Consider the following 21518-nt stretch of genomic DNA (forward strand, 5'->3'; position numbering starts at 1 on the left):
AGGACCCCGAGGGCTCCCCACCAGACCTGGAGGATTCAGAGACAGCACCAGGCATCCTGAGACCTGACCGCAATTCTGGGTGGCTGGGGCGCCATCTCAGGGCCAGTTATGTAACATTTCTGGGTCTTGAGGCCGGGTTCACACACCTGCCAATGACTACGGGGTGTCACGTGGGGCACGGTGGCATTTATAGACTTCTATGCAAAATGACTTGGCCCAGGACACAGGAAGGCAGCTGGGCAAGAGAACAGGGGGGACCAGATTTAGACAAAAGCTTCAGCTGTGAGGAGATGAGGCTACAATGGAAGGTTGGGCTGGGCCTGGTGCTGGGACACAAGCGCCCCCTCCCGCATCCACCCCCCCCCCCCAAGTAAAGGCCTTTCCAAAGGGCAGTTTCTCAACTTTATTAGCCTGGAGCTCCTCCCTGCCAGCCCCACAGGCTGGTCCCCGGGCACAGTGAGCAGGACTGAGGTCAGACAGTTTCAACCCCTGGCCTCTGGCAGCCTGGAACAGCTGGGCCAAGGGGTCAGCAGGAGCAAAAGTCCAAATTCTGGCACTTCAGGTGTGGCCGGCTCCTGGCCAGACCCAGGGTGAAGCACGGCCCACCGCAGCGGGTGGACAGGGCGCCGTGGTCCTCTCCTGGCAGAGGGTCCAGCGTGGGGCAGGGCCAGGCCCTGCACGGGCACCGTTCCTTCCAAAGCTGTGACTAGGAGCAGTTGGTGATCCTGGCCAGGAACTGCTGTGCCCACCACTCGTCCAGGTCGATGGGTACGAAGTCTGCGGGGGAGCAGAAGGCTGGGCAATGATGCGCCTCCCAGGCTGACCAGCATCTCCCACCTCGAGCTGACCACAAGCCCCTCACCCAGACCCCAACTGTAGCAGACGCTGGGAAGAATTGGGTCAGGCTCCAGTCCTCTTCCCAACCCCCTGGGGCTAGAACCTGGCTGAGCCAGATCAGGGTTGGAGGAGGTGGAGGGGACACCCTGAGGGCAGGGGAGGGCTCACTCTGCAGCCGGGGGTTGGGGGTCCTCTCCACATATTGCACTGGCCTCGGCCCGCTCTCACCGGCTGGGCCACCACCCAGCTGCTGCTCCACTTGCTGCCAGGCTGTGGGGAAAGGATGGTCAGGCTGAGCCAGGCCCCTGGCACCGTGTCTCCCACCCCAGGGCATGGTGGCTACCCTGGACCCCAGCCCAGAACCGGGAGTGGGCAGCCTGCTGGACGGTCACAGGAGAAACAGGCAGAGAACCCAGGAAGAGCCCAGGCCTCTGGCAACTTCGAGTGAGGTTACAGTGGGAAAAGGACCAGTGGCCCAGGTCACACCCTCGGGCCTCAGCACTACCTTCGGACACAAATCGGACGTTCTCCTCGTGAGCCAGTGTGTAGGTCTCCTGGGTTCCCTTGAGGGACGGGGATGTGGCAGGTGGCCGCCGGCCATTCACCCGATTGAACACGAGCCTCGGCCCTGGACTGCAGGAAGGGGGAAGAGATGGTCAGCAACTGTCCCAAGCCCAGGTGTTACCTGGCAGAGCTCCCGGAGCAGCCTCAGGCCACCCTCACCACCCCTGGGCCAAGCCCAGCCTGGGCACTTCCCTGAACCACAGGAAGGCTGTGTGCTGCAGCCAGTGGCCAAGGCCTTTCTCGTGCAGGCCTGCACCCCCAGCAGCTCAGTTCACAACTGCAGCCCCCCACCCTGAGCCAGGCCTAAGACTGCGGGGGTGGAGTGGGGCCTCTCTGTGTCCCCAGATCCCCTGCAGAGCTCCATGCTCAAGGCACATAGGCGGCCCTCCAAGGGTCTCAGGCACCCCCACTGCCACCAGCCACCCACCTCCCCTGGACCAGCCAGGCCTCCATCAGCCCAAGTTTTGACCTGAGTAAAGGTCACTTGGCCCAACCCCACCCACCAGGCGCAGTTCTTGGCCACTTTCTCCCCCACAGAAGTCTCTCCATCTCACGATGCCCCCCAGTGTGGGATGAAGGACCCAAACAAGAGCTGGCGGCCTTTGCCCTTCCCTCTCCCAGCTGCCCCAGGTCCCCAGGGACAGCTCCTGGTCTGGCTAGACAGCACCAAGTGCTGAGTGGGCCATCCTGAGTAGGGAGGGTGTGACTGCATCCCTGGCCCACCCCTGCAGGCCCCAGATGAGGGGCTATGCTCTTGCCCACGGGGGCAGGAATGCTGAGTGAGGAGATGGCCCTGGGTGCTGGAGCTCGCCCTGGTGGGCATTCGATGTCCAGGTGGCCACTGGGCCCATCCCGGCCAGCCGGGCCCAGGGCATTGGTTGGGCTGCCCTGGCCAGTGGCAGCTGGCCCAGCCCTGTGCACATGAAGCCCGGGACAGGGCCATGGAGAGTGCGGGGCCCACACCTACAGCAGGAGGTGGGAGCCGGGAGTCCTGGGCTGCACGTGCCACTCCGCCAGGCACTCGCGGTCCCGCCGGCCTGCTCGCCATCCTGGGCTCAGGTGCCCCACCGCCGCTGGGGTTTCCTCCTCAGTTGAGAGGGGCACTAAAATAAAGAGGAGCGTCTTGAGGGGCACCGGTCCCACCAGCTCCAGGCTGGCAGGGTCAGGTGGCCACATAGAATGTGGAGGGGCAGGGCTCCTCCCAGGCCTGAGCTATACCAACCAGAGGGCATAGATATTTGTCCTTAACTGGAACAGCCCCTCGCCTGCTACCTTAGCCCTGCAAGGCCGCAAACTCTAGAAAAATTTGGAGACTGAACATCAAAGAAGGAAAAATAGAATTGCAGTCAAAGGCTGTAAATCGCAAGTACCTAGATGGTGGCCTGGCCAGGGCTGAGAAGGGGCCCCAGCAAGCGGGCACCTGACCGCCCGCTGCCGGCAGTTACATAAGGCGGTTCTGCGGGCCCTCTGGGGGAAAGGGCACAGCTCCCTGTGCACCTATGGACGAGTCCAGCGTCCATCTTCCCCACCCTTCTCTGTGCCAGCGCCCAGGGACTCGGCCCGCAGGAAAGCCCCGCCCACAGGCAAGCTCCGCCCACAGCAACAGCAGCACCGGAACCCCTGCTAGGTGCCTGCTGATACAGGACTCGCTTCCTTTTACTTAACCCCCTTCACTACCCTCCAAGGTAGACCACCCACCCGTTTTCAGCCCAGGAACCTGGGCTCAACAGAGAAGTGACCTGTCCAAGGTTACATGTGGTGAGTGGGTGGCAGCATCAGAACTCTGTGCCTGTCTGACCCCAAAGCCCACAACCCAGTACAGCTTCCAAGCCCCCTCCCCCACCGGTCCACCTCCCCTGCACCATCAGGTGGCCCCATTTTATCTTCTCCCTAACAGTTGATCTTATTCTCTCTCGCTGGAAGGGAGAACTCATCAGGCACAGACTCATGTGCCCTGTCTACCACCACGGGCAGCGCCCGGCTGGAATCTGAGCCCGGACATGTAGCAGGTCAGATGCTTTGAGCACCTGTGATGCACCAGGCACAGAGGGTGCAGCAGTGGCTCAGACTCCTTCCTCCTGGGCAAAGTCTGGGTGAGGGAGGGTGGACAGGAAGTCTGGGTGGAGTGATTTCAGAAGTTTCAGGGGCTCCTGGTGTGGAGGACATGCTGGCTGCTCTGGCCTCCCAGCAGGAGTACTCTTCAAGGTCCCTGAGACTGGCAGGGGGCAGCTCAGGGAAGGAGTGACCTCATTGGGAAGGGGGGACGACATGACCAGCACACACTCTGCCTTCCTGCCGCTCCCCTGCACTCACAGTGCCACACAGGACTGCAGTAGGCTGAGGGACCAAGCACCAGCACCCCCCTGAACCCCGGGACCTGGCAGGTTGCAACATCTTAAGGGCTCTGCTCTGTCTTTCCTATCTCTCTCCCCAGCACCCTAATCCTGCCACAGATGCACATTTCCTTCCCCATTCCCCAGCAAAGGGGCCATGGAGGAAGCAACAAGTTTCTCCAGGTAAGGTGTGGGGGGAGGGCTCCCTGCTTGGGTGATAGGGGTGGGGCTACACACCGATGCCTTATTTTCTCCCCTGGGAGGTAGGGCGGCTGTGAGGACCAAGGCTGATGTCACAGGCAGTGTCACAGCACAGCTGGGTCCTGGGAAGTGCCCCCCAAGGTCCCACTCACCCCTCTCCCCAGGAGGCACCTGTGGCCGGCCTGGAACATTTTCCTCACTAGGACCAGTCTCAAAGTGTCAACATGCTCCTAGCAGGAGGCCCCTAGAAAGGGCCTCAGCCAAGAAGGGTCCTCACAGGCTGCCCCCACCTGTGGCATCTGAGGCCAGTAACTGAGGGGGAAGGGCACGCTGTGGCCTGCAGCACACAGCCCCCACCTCTTAGCCAATCCTGGAAGCTGTTTGTCCTCAACTTGGGAAGAAATCCCAAGGCCTGGTCAGCGCTGCCTCGGGGCCCTGAGTCTGCTGCCCCCACCCATCCACAGCCCAGCTCAGGAGCCCTCAGGCCTGTGTGGGCCTGGACTAAGCCCTGGACCCAGAACATGCATAGAATAAATGAAACCAGAAGCCAGGACCTGAGCCAAAAAGTGAAAGGTTCAGTCCTGGGGGATGGAGAATATGACCTCCAGGTCACGGTCACTTGGAGGCCAAAGTGGTTGAACTGAGCCTCCTATGGCAGAACTGCTGGTCAAAAAAGGCGGAAAAACCACAACTCCAGCAAGCCCCAAACATCTGCGGGGGTCTCCGTGCCCAGCCAGGGTGTTTGGGGTGAAGGGCAGAGGAGAGCAGTGGCCTGGCAGGGCCAGAGAGAACCACGTGCACTTCTCCCCCAGCTGCCCCGCAAGCACGGCGCTGGCAGCCTCCAGCCGCAGGCAGAGGCAGGCCACCTGCGGGCCAGCGTCCTAGGCCACTGCGCTCCCGCCCTCTAGGGCGAGTCCCCAGCAGCTCGTCTCAAGCCTTGGCCTCGAAGCCCAAGGTCGGCCCAGGCACCTGACTTAGCCGCCTGGAGCCCCTCAGATCCAGGAGCCGGTCGGCTTTCTCCCGACTCGGGGTCCGCGGGATCCCAGAGGACTCGGAGGTGTGTCACGCACATCCGGTCCAGCCCCCTCGGACCCAGCCAGGTGCCAGGTGAGGCGGAGGTGCGGTGCCAGAGCTGCACGCGCGGGCGGGGTCGGCGTGCTCCGCCCCCTCCGCGCCCGCCGGAGCATGTGGCCCGGTCTCCGCTAACCTTTCCCCAAGGTCACCCTCAAGGCCCCGCGGCGGCCGGCGGGGGAGGGGAGGGCCGGGCTCCGGCCGCGGCCGCGCGTCTCACCTCGACAGGGGCCAGGGTCCCGGCGGCTGCGCCCGTGGGGGCTGCGGGGTCGGCGGCGAGAGATGCCGGCATTTCAGGAGCTCGCCGAGCCTGCTCTCCACCTGCTGCTGCGTGGGACCTGCAGGCACGGGGAGGGCGCGTCAGCCGCCGTCGCGCTGGGGGCGGGCAGCGCGTGCGGAACTCCGGTCATCCCCTCCCTACCTTGCCCGCCCCCGCTGCGCACCTGTGCGCCGCTGCGCGACCAGCTTGCTGGGTCCCTTGGTGATGGTGTACATGGTGCGGAGGGGCCGCAGCGCGCCCGCGCCCTCCGCGCCCTCCCCGCCCGCCGGCCCGCGGCCAGATCTCGCGCCCTCCGCCCGGCTGACACTCCGCGGGTGCCGAGGGCGCGGCCCCTTTAACGGGCGGCCGGCGCTGCGGGGAGGGGGCGGGCCCGCCACACACCCCCGGCCCTTAAAGGGCCCGCGCCGAGGCACGCGGCAGGGGTGGCGCTCGGGCCTTTGGGAAACTGGCTGGATCCGCGGCGGGGCCCGAGGCTGGGGTTGGGCGGCCGCAAGCAGAGCCCGCCCCTCTGGCCCAAGGCCTAGGTCAAGGAAGTTCCCTGAGGCCTGGGCCGCCGTCCGCCACAGGAGGCTAGGGGAGCCATAGGCACACAGACGTGGCGAGGTTCTGGCCCAGGCCCTCGGTGATGTCCAAGGAGCTGAGGCATTGACAGACGCTGGGAGTGAGCTGTGTGGACCCTGGAAGCAAGGGTATTCCCACTCACGTCGGAGACCCTCCTCCAAGGTGCCTGGGTGGGCCTGGGCCAGTGCGCCGGTTCACCCAGTCATGGGACTGAGGGGGTCAGAGATGAGAAAAGGCGGTCAGCCCCCGGGTTTGGGCAGACATGACGCCCTGGGAATCTCCCTTTCATCCCATGGGGGCAGGAGCAGAGAGTACACTCTGCCGCAGCTCAGCCTTCCATGCTGATGTTTGTCCCCAACCCCAGGGAGGCGGGAGGCCGATTACCAATCCAGGAGCATCGTGGGGGGTGGAGAAGGCGGGTGAAGCAACCCAGCTTATGTCATCCCACAGGGGAGAAAGAGCACTTACTCCTCCAAACCCCCCAGGCAGTGGGGTCAGCCGCAAGACCTACTTCAGTGACAGTGCCTCAGGAGGAGCCAGACCTGCCGGAGGAGAGGGGCTGCTGTGCCCTAATCTGCCAGGCAGCCCCTTCCCAGGGGGATCTACCCACAGGTTTCCTTCCTGAGGATTAGATAGAGATGCCCCTTCCTCCCAGTTCACAGGCTGCTTAGGGCTGCCTCAGGCTGTCAGTGGGGGCAGGGTCATCACAGGGTCTCACACACAGCAGCCTGGGTTGGGGGAGGGGGAACCACAGAACTCTTGGGTTTGTGAGCCTGAGGGCCTTTTGGATTCTGCAGGAGGCACCCATCCTCCCTTTGGTTGAGTTCAATCCTTAATGCCCCCCCCCAAAAAAAAACTCTGCCCAGGGTCATCCAGGGGGTGTGTCATCCGCCTCAAAGGCTTGTGCAACCACGTTGGTCCCTCAGGGCTCCTGCACTGCTCCCACAAGTATTTGGGGAGGCTCAGTCGGGCCAGCACCAGAGCCTGGGGTGTGTCTCAGTCTGGGAGCCGCTGCCCCAGGGGGCAAGGAGGCTTCCCCTCAGCACTGTGGCCCAGTGGGCTCCTGTAGGGCACCTAGCCCAGCTCCCCCCCCACCCCACACCTGAGCGGGCCTGAAGCCTCCCACCCAGGCAGGGCTGAGAAGCCAGGTCAGGGGCTAGAGCGCGTCTTTCTCCTCGTATCACGTCCAGACAACAAGTACTGTGTACAACATGGCGGGGGGTGGGGTTAGGGTTAGGGTGGGGGCAACCAGCAGGAGGATGCCCCCACCCCACTACCCCATGTACCTGTGTGGCTGCTGGTTGAGGTGGGGGGACTGGGCCTGCTGGGGCTCCTTCAGGGAAGTCTGCTTCCTGGGGCAGCTGGGCTGCCCTTCCTCCCAAGTCCCCCATAGCCCCTTGGCTCTGCGTCTTGTTCTACCCACGGCCAAAGGATAAGACCCCTATCCCCGGCCCCAGCTGCTCGCTCTGTGGGGCTGGGCTGAGCAAAGCCTGTGACCCTGAGAGGGGAGAGCATGTCCAGGGAGTCTGGGCATGAGCACACCCCCTGGCCAAGCCGGACCCCCTTTCCACCCGAGGTGCCCATCCCTCGTCCCTCCCCCCAGCTGTGTCAAGGCCACCACGCTCCTGCCCTGCGTCATCTGTGCTGGCTTCCCTGGTCTCCCTGGTGGCCTCGAGCACAATGCTAACTCACTCAGGCTGGGGAGACCCCGCAGGGTGAGGGGCCTGGGCGGGCCTGTGTCCTGAAGGCACACGTTCTTGCAGAAGGAGCCAGGCCCTGGGGTGGGGGAGTACCTCCCGCCAGGTTGACATGAGTTGAGAGCTCCTCATCTCCCAGGCACCCCCTCAGGCCAGCGTGAAGAGGGGAAGGACAGGGCCTGTTGATGAGCAGATAGGCCTGGCCTTGATGGTGGCCAAGGCTGCTAGACTCTAATGTCCCAGCCCTGCCTACGGGCCTTGTCTGAGGTCAAAGGTTGGGTCCAAGACCCCTTGGAAGGGCTCCAGGAAAGAGGAGCAGAACAGGAATGGTCCCGACAGGCAGGAGAGGAGGGGGTGCAGGACAGGCTGGGCCTTGGGGAGAAGTGAGAGAACCCAGAGGTCCCCAAAAGACACTGAGCTAAGGGAGAGGGGAGCCAGGGAGAGAAAGGCCCGGTTGTAGGGGACAGGCAGCAGAGGAGGGCAGGGAGGAGGGTGGGGCTGATCTCCCCCTGAGGCACCTTTCCGGCCTCACTGCTCCCAGGACTCAAGTGTGAGACCTGCCCTGGCCCCGGGACAGAGCCAAGGGGAATGGGGAGGGCCCAGCCAGAGCCTGGGAGAGGTCAGGGTCTGGATGGGCCTGCAGTCAAGATCTCAGTTTGGTTCTCCTGTTAGGGTAGGAACCCTGGCCAGCCTGGCCTTCCCTGGACTACACTGTCCATGACGGCGGGCCAGCCTGCTAAGCCCCTGTAGAGACAGCGTCTTGCAGCCAGCAACATTCCCTATTGTCAGAGAGGCTGGAAACCCATCCTGGAGTTGGAGTCATGGGCAGTTGAAGAGGAGGCAGGGGCCTCACCCAGCAGGCTGAAAAAAATGGGTGTCATAGCAAGGAAAGGCCTTCACCTCACTGACCCCAGTTAACCATAATAAAAACAAGTACGGTTTTTCTCTTCTAAAAGGCTCTAAATATGATACTAAAGTGTCATGTTAGAGGAGAAAGTTTAAGTTTTCAGTCATCCTCCATCACTTTCCAGATCTGAAATCCATGCCCTCACCAACCCAGACTAGAGGATGGGCTTCTGCCAATAAAGGGTGATCAGTGGCCCCCAGGAAAGGCTCTGGCTGGATGCTGCCACACCTGCCACCAAGTTTCTAGGGATTGCCCATTCCTTTTTTTTTTTTTTTTTTTTTTGGCCTCATGGCTTGCAGGATCTTAGTTTCCTGACCAAGGGACTGAACCTGGGCCCTAGCAGTGAAAGTGCTGAGTCCTAACCACTGGACCGCCAGGGAATTCCCAAGGGATTGCCCATTCCCATACCCAAGTGCAGTGACTTGAACAGTGGACCCCCAAAGATACATCGCCCAGAACCTCAGAACATGACCTTATTTGGAATAATGGTCTTTGCAGATATAATTAAAGCAAGGATTTCGAGATAAGGTCATTCTGGATTAGGATGGGCCCTAAATCCAATGATGAGTGTCCGTGTAAGAGAAAGGAGAGGTATATTTGGACACAGAGAGACACAGAGAAGACCAGGTGGAGACAGAGGCAGAGACTGCAGTGAGGTGGCCACAAGCCCAGGAACGCCTGGAGCCACACAGAAGCCGGAAGCTGTGATCACGAAAGGGCTTCCTGTAGGGCCACTGGAGGGAGCTGACATGCTTATTTTAGGCCTCTGGCCTGCAGAACTGTGAGAAAATAAATTTTTGTTTCAAGTCACCAAGTTTTGGGGTAATCTGTTATACTAGCTCTAGAAAATTAATATACAGAGGGAAGTGGTAGTGGGTGAGGGTGAGGGAATGGGAGGGGAAGTGCCCAGGGTGCAGCACTGGAGGGCTTGGGAGGAAGTTCAGTGAATGGTGGGCACGTGGGCCTGGACCTCAGGAAGGAAGCTGGACCCTGCTGTGGGCTCTGGACATCATGGGGCAGCACTAGGGGGGCTTACTCCACAGCCCTCTGTAGATGAGCATGACTAGCAGGAGAGGCCCCTCCGGCTCCAACAGTAATCGCAGGAGACACAACCCTAGGAGGTACGTACCACTGAGCACAGGCCCGGGTCTGGGGCACTTCCAGGTGTCCCATGTTCAGCATCCCCTGGGGGACTTGGACCCTCCCAGAGTCTGACACACATCCGGCACTTTATAGGAAATGTGTGCTCACACTTCATGCAGCTCACACATGCTCACATGCGTGCATTCACACACACACGCACTGTAGCAAAGGCCACCGCTTGGCTGCAACCAGCTGCTTCTGTCCCAGGCTCTGAGCTTGGTGAGTGCGGAGGGCAGGTGTCAGTTCCCCCAGCATCCAGTCCAGAGTGATGAACGTGGCAGGGGGACGTCAACCTGAGGTCAAGTGCCGTTAAACAGAAGATGTTGCAGGGCCTGTGGGCAGTTCCTCAAGCAGCACCATACAACATGGGGGAAGCAGGCTCCTTCCCTCTTACAGGATATGAGTGTAAAGGAAAAACTTCTTTTTCTGTACTCACAACACTTCTGACACCAGAATTGGGGGGGTGGTTCTTACTGGCTCTCTAGTGAGAATGCTCTAGTTCTCTTTGGACACCAACTGGGTGTCTGACAATTTAACTGGATTCTAACTCTAACTGCGCAGCGTCCGTGCAGACCCACGGGCTGAGGGCTCAGTCCCTCAACACCACCCCCCACCCCCACAGATGCCAATGAGGAGTCCAGGCCGTCACCTGTGCTTCTGACCAACCAGATGTAAGTCAGGGTTCCCACTACCCCCTCCTTGGGTTCCATAACTTGCCAGAATGGCTCACAGAACTCAGGGGAATATTTTACTTATATTTACTGGTTTATCATAAAGGACACGACTGCGGAACAGCCAGGTGGAAGAGATACCCCGGGAAGGTGTGAGGAAGGGGTGCGGAGCCCCCACGCCCTCCCTGGGAGCCACCCTCCCAGCACCTCCAAGTTCACCGTCTGGAAGCTCCCTGAACCCCTCCATTTGCGGTTTGTATGGAGGCTCCATTACAAGGGCAGGGCTGATTAAATCATTGGCCATTGGAGATTAGCTGTGTCTCCAGCCCCTCCCCCTCTCAGGAGTCAGAAGTCTGAGTGGGGCAGAAAGTTCCAACCCCTTAATCACAGGGTTCCCCTGGCAACCAGCCCCCATCCTCCAAGAGTCACCTCATTGGTATAAATCCAGGTAAGGCTGAAAGAGGCTTGTTATGAATAACATATGCTCCTCTCACCCCATCACTCACGAAATCTTCAGGGTTTTAAGAGTTCTATTCCAGGAACCAGGACGAAGACCAAATATCTGTTTCTTATTATACTATAATATGACAAGGTGGCCCATGCCCAGGAATGCCATGTTAAGTCAGCAGGAAGCGTGGTGCCTCTCGAGTGGGCAAGGAGGGCTGAGGGGCCTGGTTGGTGAGGCCTCAGATGACCACTGATCATTACAGGTGAGGGTCAGGGATTCACATTGAGGGACACCTCTTCTCCACCTGGAGACACAGAAAATGCTCAGCCAACAAACTAGGAGGTGAGGCAAAAGTGAGTCAGGTAATGAAAGCTCAGGGCCATGAAATGGGAAAGTCAGCTACGAAAAAAGGGGTGGTCGTAATGCAGAATGCCAAAGGGGCTGTCTGGAGGCTGGCCCACTGAGTGGAACTTTCCCATCTCCCGTCCCTAAGATGCAAGGTTGTCCTCCTTTTCTGACCACTTTCAGACAGCGGCCTCTGGTCCCACTCTGCATGCCCCCTCAACAGCAATCCCAGGCTAAAGTCTCGGTTAGTGCCACTCTCAGAGCTCTTGCCAGAGCGACGTTGGGTATGGGGGGAGGGGTGTCTCACGCGAGAAAAAGTGCCTAGCAAAGGAGATAAGCTAGTCCTGACTGCAGAGCACGGTCTCCAGCCTGCTGAAAGGGCCCCTTCTGAGACATGGGCCCCAAGAAGACAACCAGGGAAGAACCGTGGACACAATAAATCGGCCTCCGACTTGACTCAGAGGTCACCGACCCCTCACAACATCCGTGAACCCTAGGCTAGCGCTGGTTATCTCAGTGTCACAGAGAAGCCCTGAGCATCACAGGCTCAGTTCCGGCAGGCCCGCCCCTCCCGGAGCCCCACCCACCGCAAGGAGCCCCGCCGAGCACAACCCCGCCCACATAAGAGCCCCGCCCCCAAACCCCGCCCAGCTGCAGCCCCAGCCCCGCCCCAGCGGAGCCCAGTCCACCACAGGGAGCTCCGCCACACAACCCCACCCACCCGCAGCCCCCGCCCAGCCAGGAGCCCGCCCCAGCTACAAAGGCCCTCCCATGGCCCCGCCCCCACAATTTCCGAATGCCGCAGTTGCCATGGTTTCCACGGAGCACGCTAGAATCCAGTCGGCTACAAGCCCACGTAGCTCATCCCCGCTCCTTCCCCTCGAGCGCTGGGTGCCCGAGAGACACCCCGAGACCCCCCCACCATCGCGGACCCCGCCAAACCTGGTGCGCCTAACCATTAGCGACGCATGCGCGCTAATGTCTCTGCGCGGAGCCGGGGAAGCGGGGGTGGGAACGGTAGTGGGGGAGGCTGGTAGTTGCGTCACAATCTCCTAAGTCTCGCGGGCGAAGTCGTTATCAACAGCGCCGCTGGTGTAGTGGTATCATGCAAGATTCCCATTCTTGCGACCCGGGTTCGATTCCCGGGCGGCGCAGCTCGTATTTTTTTTCTTTCCCCTCAACTCAAAAAAACCCCGACAGATTTCATAAAGGAAAGAAAAACTAGAGGGAAGTATCCCATTCCGATGCGACACGAACGAGACAACTTTGGAGTAACAAGCGCTATGAAAATGTGCCAGGACAGCCACGGGCACCGGGTGCTGAGCCAATGGGTGCCTGTAAACCAGCCCGCCAAGCTCCTCGCCCCGTCCCCCTGCGGAGGCCGCGGCTCGCTACCCGCCTCTGCGGCTGCGGGGCCTTTAAGGCGCGGCGCGTGTCCTCCTGGGAATTGTAGTCCGTTGGGGGGGGTGTGGGGGGGCGGCTGCTCAGCGGCCAGGCCACAGCTCCCGACGGGCCCCGCGGCGCCGGACTACCACTCCCGACGGGCCCCGCGGTACCACAGCACCACTCCCGACGGGCCCCGCGGTGCCGGACCACCAGTCCCGACGGGCCCGGCGGTGCTGGACTAACACGCACAACGGACCCCGCCGCGCGGGACTAGAAAGATGCTGGTGGCGGCGGCCGCCGAACGGAACAAGGAACCCATCCTGCGCGTGCTGCGGCAGTACGTGGACCCGGCCCAGCGCGGCGTCCGCGTGCTCGAGGTGGCCTCGGGCTCTGGCCAGCACACGGCCCACTTCGCGCGGGCCTTTCCCCACGCCGAGTGGCAGCCGTCCGACGTGGACCAGCGCTGCCTGGACAGGTACGGCGGGAAGCCGGGACCCCGGGGGTGAAAATGTGCCCCGTCCCGCTGCCCTGGATCCCCACGCTATTGTGATCCCTCTAAGCCTCCCCCCAGTAGGGTTGCAGAAACGGCTGCACAGGCCACCCCACCCACGGGCTGCCTTCCCGCAGCATCTTGGCCACCACTCAGGCCCAGGGACTGCCCAACGTGAAGGCCCCGCTGTACCTGGACGTGAGGTGGGATTGGGAGCAGTGGGGCGGGATCCTGCCGCAATCTCTGGACCTGCTACTCTGCATCAACATGAGCCACATCAGCCCCCTGAGCTGCACCGAGGTCTGTGGGACCGTGGGTGAGCTACCCAGGGGCCACCCACCTGAGCCGTGCGGCATTCCTTCCCCTACACTGGGAGGGAGCGGGATGCCAGGTTTGCCCCGAATCAGAGACAGGGCACTCAGGCCCGGGGAGGTCAGGCTGAAATTCCAGTCCCGGGCCCAGGGCTCTTTTGGGCCCTGGGGAAGGCTCCTCACTGCTCTCCTGCTTCCCCCACTTCCTAGGGGCTCTTCAGAGCAGCAGGACACCTGCTCAAACGCAAGGCGCTCCTCATCACCTATGGGGTGAGTGCTCCTGCCTGAGACGGGCCTCTCCTGGCAGGACCACCCCAGCCGGCCTTGGTTGTCCCCACCTTTCAGGACTCCTTTCTTTTCTCCGTATTTTCAGTTGCCCTTTTTCCCAGCTTCCCATTATCACTGAAACACACCCAGGCCCTCCCCTCTCCAACACTCCACTGTCATCTGCCAGTCTTTCTGCACCCCGTTGGCTCAGCAGCTGGTCCTCAGCTGTCCCCCTCTGGGAAGCAGTGAGGGGTGTGTCCTTTCCATTCTGTGGGTGCCATCCTGCAAGTCTGCCCAGTGGATGACAGGGGATGGCTGAGCCTGTGGATAGCGGACAGAATTGTGTTCTCCGTCTCCACAGCCCTACGCCATCAATGGGAAGATTTCTCCCCAGAGTAACGTGGACTTTGACCTCAGCCTCAGATGCAGGTCAGAGCTGGGTGGGTAGGGGGGCAGGTGGGCTGGGTGACCCGCAGGCCGATTCCACCTCCTTCTCTCCTGCAGGAACCCAGAGTGGGGGCTGCGGGACACGGCCCTTCTGGAGAACCTGGGCCAAGCCAGCCAGCTGTTCCTGGAGAGGATGGTAGGTGGGGAGGACTGTGGTCACACGCAGCCTCCCTGGGGACCAGGAGCAGCTTCTCCAGCCAAAGTATCTCCCCCAGGTGGACATGCCAGCCAACAACAAGTGCCTAATTTTCCGGAAAGAGTAAACCCCTTCTCCGCCATGCCTGTGTTCCTGGGACAAACCCAGATCACCAGAGCCCCTACCACCCGGGGCCAGACTATGGGGACTGGCCCTCCCCAGACTGGGGATTCTTAGCCAGTGGCCACAGGGCTGCTAAGAGCCTGGGAATAAAGTGTTTCCTGCTGTCCCATTGCTGGTATCTGCCATGCCTCCTCCTGGGAGCACCCCTGCATGGTGCTGGGTGGGCAGGCTGTGTCTCCAAGGGTTCCATTCTGGGGACAAGAAGGGTCTGGCCTGTGGGTCAGGGCTTGGGGGCATCCTGGACTCTGCTGCTCCGCTCGGGCAGAGAGGGGAGGGAGGGAGGAAGGACCCAGGAACTGCTGAGACAGGACTGAGCTGGCAGCCTGGCCCTCCAGCCGTGGGAGGTGGCACCCGCTTCAGAGGCTGGTCCTCACTGGTGCTCCCTGGTGACCTCAGACTGGAGCCAAATCCCCGTGTGGTGGCAGGACCCCCAGCACAGGCAGGCTATGAGCTCCAGGACGCTTTTATTCAGGCGGAGGGCGGGGAGGGCGGGGAGGGCGGGCCCGGCCGGGAGTGGGTGGTTTGTGGGGAGGGCGGGGCGGGCCGGGTCAGCGGGCTAGTCTTGGAAGCGGTTAAGCAGCTCGCAGGCCTTCCTCTCTAGCAGCTCCGAGATCTTCTTGACGCGCTTCTCGCTGGCCGCGCGGACGTAGCTGCCCGCGTCCAGCATGGCCACGCCGTCTCGCACCTCGCCCATGATGACCAGCGGGCTGTCGCCAGCCGTCACGTTGGGGCAGGGGCAGGCCCGGTCCATACCGCTCAGCGTCACCTCCAGGTACTTGGTGCCCAAGAGCCTGAGGCCCATCTTGTCATCCTTGAGCACGTCGTCCAGGGCCACGCGAGCGATGCCGCCGCCGCCCGCCTCGGGCTCCTCCAGCACCTCCGTGAGCCGCCCCACGATGGCGAAGTCGCTGCGGCACAGGCTGAGCGCCAGCTTGCTCCGGAGACGGCAGGCCCGGCAGGCCGGTGTCCGCGGTACGGGGCAGGCGTCCTCGCAGCTCTCGCGGGTCTCGAAGTTGTTGCCATTGCCCTCGCAGCCGCTGTACTCAAAGGGGTGGCACTGCTGTAGCAGCGGACTATAGGCCCAGCGCGGCTCCCAGCCCTGGCAGGGGCCCTGCACGGCCGGCAGCACGCAGGCGTCCCTGGGGCCACGGGCGCAGGCCTGCTGGCACGCCTCATAGGTCTCGAAGCCCTGGGCACCCCCGGCACAGCTGCCAACTGGGAAGGTCATGCAGCCGCCCCGCTGCGGGTCAAAGTGCCAGAGGACCTGGCCAGAGGGGGTGCCGACACAGGCCTGCGTGGTGGGCAGGCATTGGGCTGGGGCGGCGGCCACTGGGGCCCCGTCCTCGGCCGGCTCCCGCTGGACCACGGAGAGCGGGAAGTCGGCCCGCAGCAGGCCAGCAGCATTGCGTGCGGTGCACGTGTATAGGCCGGCGTCCTCCGGCCTGGCATTGTAAAGCACCAGCTGCCCGATGCTCGTGACCACCACGTTGCCATACATCTGGTCTGGCCGCATGATCAGGTTCTCCCGCTGGTCACTCTGCTTCTCCCAGGTCACGGCGGGTGGCGGGCGGCCACTGACGTCGCAGTGGAGGCTGGCTGTGCCCCCTACATACACTGCCTGTGGGGAGGGGCTGCTGTAGAGGGCAGGCGGCACCAGGGCATCCCCGGGTGTCGGGCGGGCGGTGGTCTCGGGGGGCCCGGGGCTGCTGGGTGGCCTGCTGAGGACGTGCTTGCAGGGCACGACGTGCAGGCGGAGGCCACGCAGGCAGGCCTCGGCGTCCATGTAGCAGCGGTTGTAGTAGGTGAGGCCGTCCGAGGCGCAGGTGAAGCTGGGCTCCTTCTCACAGCGGTCACGGCAGCGGCACACAGGCTGCCCATCCCAGATGTCACAGTCGGAGCCCTGCTGTGGGCACACGAAGCCATCACATGAGGCCGCCAGCTTGGGTGTGGCCAGGCCGCTGTCAGGGAAGCGGGCTGCCACGCAGCTCTGCAGCCCACACACGTTGGTGCAGCACTTCTCAGTGGCAGCGCAGTCCTGCGGAGGGGGCGGGGGCGGACAGCTCAGCGGACACCCAAATACCCCTCCCCCTTCAGCCCTGCCCCAGCATGCCCAGCGAGGGCAGGGGTGAGTCCCCTGCTGCCTCTCTCTGAATCTGTTTCCTGTCTGGGAGCTGAGCAGGTTTGCAGGTTTGCTTTCCATCTGGACAATGAACTACAACTGTCTGGCGCACCCATCACATATGTCATCTCACTGGACCTCACGGAATCCTCAGACCCCTGGCCCCAGAGCGGCTTTTTTTGTTATGCCATCATACACATGAGGACACTGAGGCTCGGGGAGGACGGAAAACGTGCTCAAGGCCACTGCAGTGGTGCAGGGCCGGGCTGCAAAGGCGGGACCTCCAAACAGGTTCCCGCCGCTCTGCCCCGCTGGACCTGAAAACAGCTAATTGCAGGGTGGGGGTGGGCAGGTCTGAGGACTGAGAAGGGGGACTCCAGTTTTCAGACACATGAAGGCAAAGACTGGGGGTGGCTGTCCCCAGGGCCCCTCATACGGAGCACAGTGTGAAACCCCAGCAGAAGAGTGGGGAGCCCGAGGAGGAAGTGACTTCCAGGGTTGAGGGTCCCCTCTGCAGGCGAGGTCTGGGGCGTGGGGGGGGTCCGGGCTTCTCCCATGCTGACCAGGGGCCCCCAACGTACTCTGTCTCCCCCCAAGCTGGGCCAGTGGTGACAGTGCCTGTGCTCACCTGGTCTCTGACGCACTCACGCTCACAGGTGCTCTGGGCGTCCACCCACAGGTTGGGGCTGAGCTGGTTGGGGCACACACCCGGGTGGCTCCCGGGCTCCGGCGGCAGGCTGGCCCCCGCAGTCAGCCCAACCAGCAGCAACAGCAGCAGGAGTGGCCTCAGGGCCGGCATGGGGACCGAGGGACCAGGGGGTGGGGGGTGTGGCCGCTAGCCCCTCCTCAGACCCTGCCGATCCCCACTCCCTGCAGGCATCCACCCTCCCAGATCTGTGATCTGTGCCCCTGCCCTCTGCCCCTGGACTCCCCTCTGTCCCCCAAGGTCGGAGCTCACAGCAGACGCTCAAGTCTCAGGCTGGGTGGGTTCCGGGTCTCTCCGAGCTGAGTCTGTGCCTGTGGCACCGGCCCCTCCCCCTCCTGGCCACTCTGGTCAGCTCAGGGCAGGGGGCGGGGAGAGGAGAGGAAGGCTGGGGAGGGGCCAGCGCCCAGGAGCACAGAGACACTGGCCATGAGGGTCACCAAGGGGCGGAGAAGGGCGGCTCGGCCGGAGAGAGGAGGGGGAAACGCTGTAACCAGAGCCCCTCCTCCCTGCAGGCCCTGGGATCAAAGCTGCCCTGCAAGAGGGGGCAGGGCTGGCCAACCCCTCTGGCTCCCCCATCCAACCCAGGGCCTGGGTCTTCCCCAGAGCAGGCCAGGCTGGCCTGTCACCTGGTAGTCACTACATCCAGGCAAAGGTGCAGGGGCTCTTTGTTAAGCCCAGCAACGGTGGGGTTCTGTTCCCTTCCTAAGGAGGATTCCACAACCTTCCCCATACCCCTTCTCGAGGTCACACCATGCCAGCAGGTCTTGGGGTCAAATCTAAACCCTTCCTGCTGGAGGTGAGGCCTTTGCAGCACAAAGGTACCTGATGGGCATGGCCTGGGGGAGGCTGAGGCATGGCACAACTTTGCATTTAGAGAGCCTGCTTCCTGCCCCTGCTGAAACCCAGGCACCTGTCTCCTGGTCCAGGCCCTTCCTCAAAGGGTTATGGTGGTTGCCAAAAAAGGGGGGTACTAGAGCAGTGGGCAGGGAGGGAACGGTCTGTGTGAGCGGGCCGGCACAGGCGCTGGTCACAAGGACTGTGGACACTAGAGACGCGGTGAGGGTGTTTACTTGGACTGATCTGAATCTCAGCGGCTGTGTGTGGCCCTGCATGGGGTAGCGCAGTCCTGAGAGAGACCAAGGGCACCTAAGAGCACCCTGAGAACAGCGTGTCCCAGGATAGCTTAAGGAACTGCAAGGACCCAAAGGTCTTCGCCTGCCCCTCCAGGCCCCTGTAACATTCAGGAAGGATGGAAGCTCCTCCTGGGCGTGGGGGCAGCGGGGAGATCAAACGCAGCCACTGCCAGCATGTGCTTTTCCCAGGGGTCTGGGGCCCCAGGAGTGCCTGCTCTGAGACTGGATGGGAGAGTGTCCTGCGACCCTGTGTCTGACTGGCTGACCTGAGAGGCAGGGTAATAAGAGCCTGGTTTGGTCCAAATGAGACCAAGAGACACCAGGTGTGGAGACCACCATGGATCCCCTGCCCTGTATAGCCACAGCCAGAGGCAGCGGTCTCTAAGCGTGGGGGCTACCTTCAGAGCAATTGCCCCCCTAACCCCAGCCCCGCTGACCTCCAGGGCATCTGCCGCACCCCTGAGCTGAGCCCTACATACCCTTTTAAGTGGGTGGTTCTCCCACTGAGGGTGCTGGCCCCAAGGCCTGGGTTCTCAGTTGTGGTGAGTCTCGGGGGACAGTTCTTCTGGTCTGCCACCTGCTCAAGCAGCAGAGGGAACCTGGTAGGCCCTGCCCAGGGCACTAGTGAGGGCTCAGTATCCCAGGTTCCGGCCCCGGGGGCAGCAGGCAGCAGATGGTCCCAACGGCCATAGGTTGAACTACTGCACAGGCAGGAACAGCTGGGGAGAGCTGCTTCCAGGTCCACCTAGAAACGCAGGGAGGCCTGAAACCCTTCGGAGCTCAGCAAGGCAGTCATAGGGGATGGAGCGGGAACAAAGCAGCCCTCTGCAGTGCCACCCCTCCACCTGCCATTCAGCCCAGTGGGTTAAAGCGACTTTCATTCACTCACAACGCAGCCTGGAGGCCAGAGCTGAATTATGTTTACTATACAAAGAAACTAAAACTGTCCAAAACGAGCCCAGGAATAGTGCAAGTGTGGACAGCAGCAAAGGGTAGTGTTGATATGGTGAATGCAGGATCGTCCGTTTCCTCAAAACAATGTCCAAACAAGGGGCTCCTGCTGGCAGGACAGGATGGGTGGGGCCTCCTCTGCCCACCCAACCCTGCTGGCAGCCAGGCCTCAGCCAGGATCCTGCTCACAGGCGCTGCAGCCCCTCCCCACCTCACCTCCCATAACAGCAGCCCTCGGGGCACCCACCACAGAACAGTCCCGAGCAAGGGGGTCACAGGCCAGGGAGGGGCCCATGGGCAGGAGGTAGAGTTGAGCACCAGTGACCTGTGGCCACGTCACCAGCCAGGTGGACGGAAGGAGGCCAGGCCTCCAGCTCAGGCTGGCCGGTGGGTCCTCGAGGAGGGGCTCAGCGTCCACCACTAAGAAACGGGTGAGAAAGATTTTGGTGGCGTGTGACCTCACAGAGGGGTGAAACTGGGTGAGGAGCAGCTATGGGATCACACCCAAGGTCAGAAGACAGAAGCTGGCCAGAGAAGGGTCTAGACACCCCAGGAGGCAAGTGGGGCAGGCTCAGTCCAGACTTGCCCAGGGCCTGGTGGCCCCAGTGAGCACTGTCTACAAATAGCTCTGTGTCAACTCGGAGAGACGCTGAGCCAGTTTCATGCAGCAACAGATGTAAACGGAACTGAAGGTGCAGAATCACAGAAGGAAGGTTGATGGCCCCCACGTGGGGACAGAGGGAGCTGGGGAGGGACGTGCGAGGTGCACCCCGCTTCCCCTTTTCCAAGCAACGTGGGAACCTGCGAGTCACCCCTGGCTCTGAACCCGTAGCTCCATGACACACACGGATGTCATCCAGGAAGGCTGGTGGGAGCCCTGGAAACTGCAGCTCCACCACGCAGACTACTGGGGCCCGCACCCTCAGCACATGGCGGGCACACTGACCACCATGCTCAGAAAGGCCAATGCATGTAGCTGGGAAGTCCAAGATTGCTGCCCAAAGCTTCCACATGTTCTCCACTGGCCCCCACACAGCCCATAGCCCCATGTGAAGTGTTATCTGAATTCAAATTCAAGCCTTGATGGTGGATTCTTTCCCATCTTTGCCTCAAACACCTCCTCTCTCCCAATGTCCCAAAGCTCGTCCCCTCAGCTGTCATGGGCTCACTGCGTGGTTGCACGGAGGCTTCCCTGCTGGTCCTTTAAAAATGTACAAAAGGGGTGAACCATCTTTTACATAAATAAGGAAGGGAACCTGGTCTCCCAGTCCCCAGGGACAGCCCCCTCAAGGCTGGGGCCAGGCAGAGCCGCCTCCGGGGGTCTTCGCAGCCACACCTCGGGGTCCTGGGCGTGATCCGCCACCATCCCAGCAGCATGGCCCTCCACTGTCCCGTGGAGCTGGTCTGGCTGAGACCACCAGCCTACTAGGGGCATCCCCACGCTTCCCAGGAGGGACTGTGTGGCCAAAGTTTTCCCTGCACACAGCGCTGGGCCCAGCGCCCAGCCGGGAGCACTCCCCAAGCGTGAGCCCTCCCAGAGTGCATCTGGATGGGCACGGCCTGCCGAGCTAGGAGATCTTGCAGTTGCTCCGCGAGCAGTTCTGGGGTGGGCTCTGGGGTGGTCGGATGGACTTGGACCGCTTGAGGCTGTTGCCCTTGCTGCCGCCGCCCCCTGCTCCAGTAGCCAGTGAGTAGGAGCGCCCATGCATCATAACAGCGTTCATGCCATTGGCCATCGAGAAGGACTTGAGGTGGCTCTTGATGGTAACAGGAAGCGGGAGCTTGTCGATGAGGTGCACGGGGGTGCAGGAAACGATGGCCCGGCAGCAGAGGTCCTGCAGACTGAACACTGCAGGTGGGGGTCAGAAGATGGGGGGGCGGGGTCAGACCGTGGGGAGGAGGATCAGACCATGGGCAGGTGGGTGTGAGGCGCAGGGAGATCTCGGTGGCCAGTGGCAATCTCGCCAGCAGGTAAGCCCAAGTGACGCCTAGAAGGGGCTGGGGACTGGGGAGGTCTGCAAAGCTCCCAGGGTTCCTGAACCAGAACACCCCTGGACCCTGCCCCTGCCCCAGGCATGCAGAGAGCAGCCACTGGATGCCCTGCTCCCGTTTCATCCCCGGAGCCACGGCACACCGAGATGCCCTGGGAGACCCTGCAGGGCTCGGCGGCTAGACCTCCAGCCCCTCAGCCTGGGCGACTACTGAGCTTCCCTGGCCGCCTTGGCAGCTCTGCTCTGGTGGGACTGCTGAGTCCAAGGGCCTGGGAGGCGGAGCCTGGAACCTGTCTGCCTGCTGCGGGTGGGACAGGTCAGTCACGGCCCCTCCCCTCCT

General features: G+C 62.2%; 4 protein-coding genes and 1 non-coding gene across 10 annotated transcripts in view; 2 read left to right on the forward strand and 3 right to left on the reverse strand.

The window, feature by feature from the left end:
* Positions 1-609: 609 nt before the first annotated feature.
* Positions 610-5686, reverse strand: MCRIP2 (MAPK regulated corepressor interacting protein 2). Its single transcript, XM_060078453.1, has 5 exons — positions 5450-5686; positions 5227-5344; positions 1343-1470; positions 1006-1107; positions 610-777 (listed from the first exon to the last, which is right to left on the reverse strand). The coding sequence occupies exons 1-5, from the start codon at positions 5499-5501 to the stop codon at positions 707-709; spliced, it is 471 nt and encodes a 156-aa protein (XP_059934436.1). The 5' UTR covers positions 5502-5686; the 3' UTR covers positions 610-706.
* Positions 5687-12141: 6455 nt separating this feature from the next.
* Positions 12142-12212, forward strand: TRNAG-CCC (transfer RNA glycine (anticodon CCC)). Its single transcript has one exon. It is a non-coding gene; the product is annotated as a tRNA-Gly (tRNA).
* A 401-nt stretch (positions 12213-12613) lies between these two features.
* METTL26 (methyltransferase like 26) lies at positions 12614-14387 on the forward strand. 4 transcript variants are annotated; one of them, XM_060077926.1, is made up of 6 exons: positions 12614-12919; positions 13072-13234; positions 13456-13515; positions 13874-13941; positions 14017-14095; positions 14175-14387. In XM_060077926.1, exons 1-6 carry the CDS (start codon positions 12723-12725, stop codon positions 14220-14222), a joined length of 615 nt encoding a protein of 204 aa, XP_059933909.1. In that variant the 5' UTR covers positions 12614-12722; the 3' UTR covers positions 14223-14387. The 4 variants fall into 4 exon arrangements, with proteins under 4 accessions (XP_059933909.1, XP_059933907.1, XP_059933910.1 ...); XM_060077924.1 differs by having other exon boundaries at positions 14017-14387; XM_060077927.1 differs by lacking the exon at positions 13456-13515.
* Positions 14388-14834: 447 nt separating this feature from the next.
* On the reverse strand, positions 14835-17196 carry WFIKKN1 (WAP, follistatin/kazal, immunoglobulin, kunitz and netrin domain containing 1). Its single transcript, XM_060078750.1, has 2 exons — positions 17026-17196; positions 14835-16313 (listed from the first exon to the last, which is right to left on the reverse strand). Exons 1-2 carry the CDS (start codon positions 17194-17196, stop codon positions 14835-14837), a joined length of 1650 nt encoding a protein of 549 aa, XP_059934733.1.
* A 1943-nt stretch (positions 17197-19139) lies between these two features.
* The window catches only part of RAB40C (RAB40C, member RAS oncogene family), a 30282-nt gene continuing 27903 nt past the window's right edge, over positions 19140-21518 (reverse strand). For all 3 annotated transcript variants that reach the window (XM_060120349.1, XM_060120351.1, XM_060120348.1), the window contains one exon: positions 19140-21036. In XM_060120349.1, the coding sequence (XP_059976332.1) occupies positions 20756-21036 (281 nt within the window). In that variant the 3' untranslated portion in view covers positions 19140-20755. The remainder of the gene's footprint in view (positions 21037-21518) is intronic.

The sequence above is a fragment of the Mesoplodon densirostris genome, chromosome 16 (genome assembly GCF_025265405.1).
Source record: "Mesoplodon densirostris isolate mMesDen1 chromosome 16, mMesDen1 primary haplotype, whole genome shotgun sequence".
Taxonomy (NCBI): domain Eukaryota; kingdom Metazoa; phylum Chordata; class Mammalia; order Artiodactyla; family Ziphiidae; genus Mesoplodon; species Mesoplodon densirostris.

Excerpts from the sequence above, each read along its gene's own strand:
- MCRIP2 (XM_060078453.1), bottom strand. The coding sequence starts at position 5,501 with ATGTACACCATCACCAAGGGACCCAGCAAGCTGGTCGCGCAGCGGCGC. Across the intron at positions 5,345-5,449 it reads GGTCGCGCAGCGGCGCACAG|GTCCCACGCAGCAGCAGGTG; the intron begins GTGCGCAGCGGG and ends CCGTGCCTGCAG. Across the intron at positions 1,108-1,342 it reads CGTCCGATTTGTGTCCGAAG|CCTGGCAGCAAGTGGAGCAG; the intron begins GTAGTGCTGAGG and ends CTTTCCCCACAG.
- METTL26 (XM_060077924.1), top strand. The coding sequence starts at position 12,723 with ATGCTGGTGGCGGCGGCCGCCGAACGGAACAAGGAACCCATCCTGCGC. Across the intron at positions 12,920-13,071 it reads GACCAGCGCTGCCTGGACAG|CATCTTGGCCACCACTCAGG; the intron begins GTACGGCGGGAA and ends GCCTTCCCGCAG. Across the intron at positions 13,235-13,455 it reads GCCCCCTGAGCTGCACCGAG|GGGCTCTTCAGAGCAGCAGG; the intron begins GTCTGTGGGACC and ends CCCACTTCCTAG.
- WFIKKN1 (XM_060078750.1), bottom strand. The coding sequence starts at position 17,196 with ATGCCGGCCCTGAGGCCACTCCTGCTGCTGTTGCTGCTGGTTGGGCTG. Across the intron at positions 16,314-17,025 it reads GTGAGTGCGTCAGAGACCAG|GACTGCGCTGCCACTGAGAA; the intron begins GTGAGCACAGGC and ends CCCCCTCCGCAG.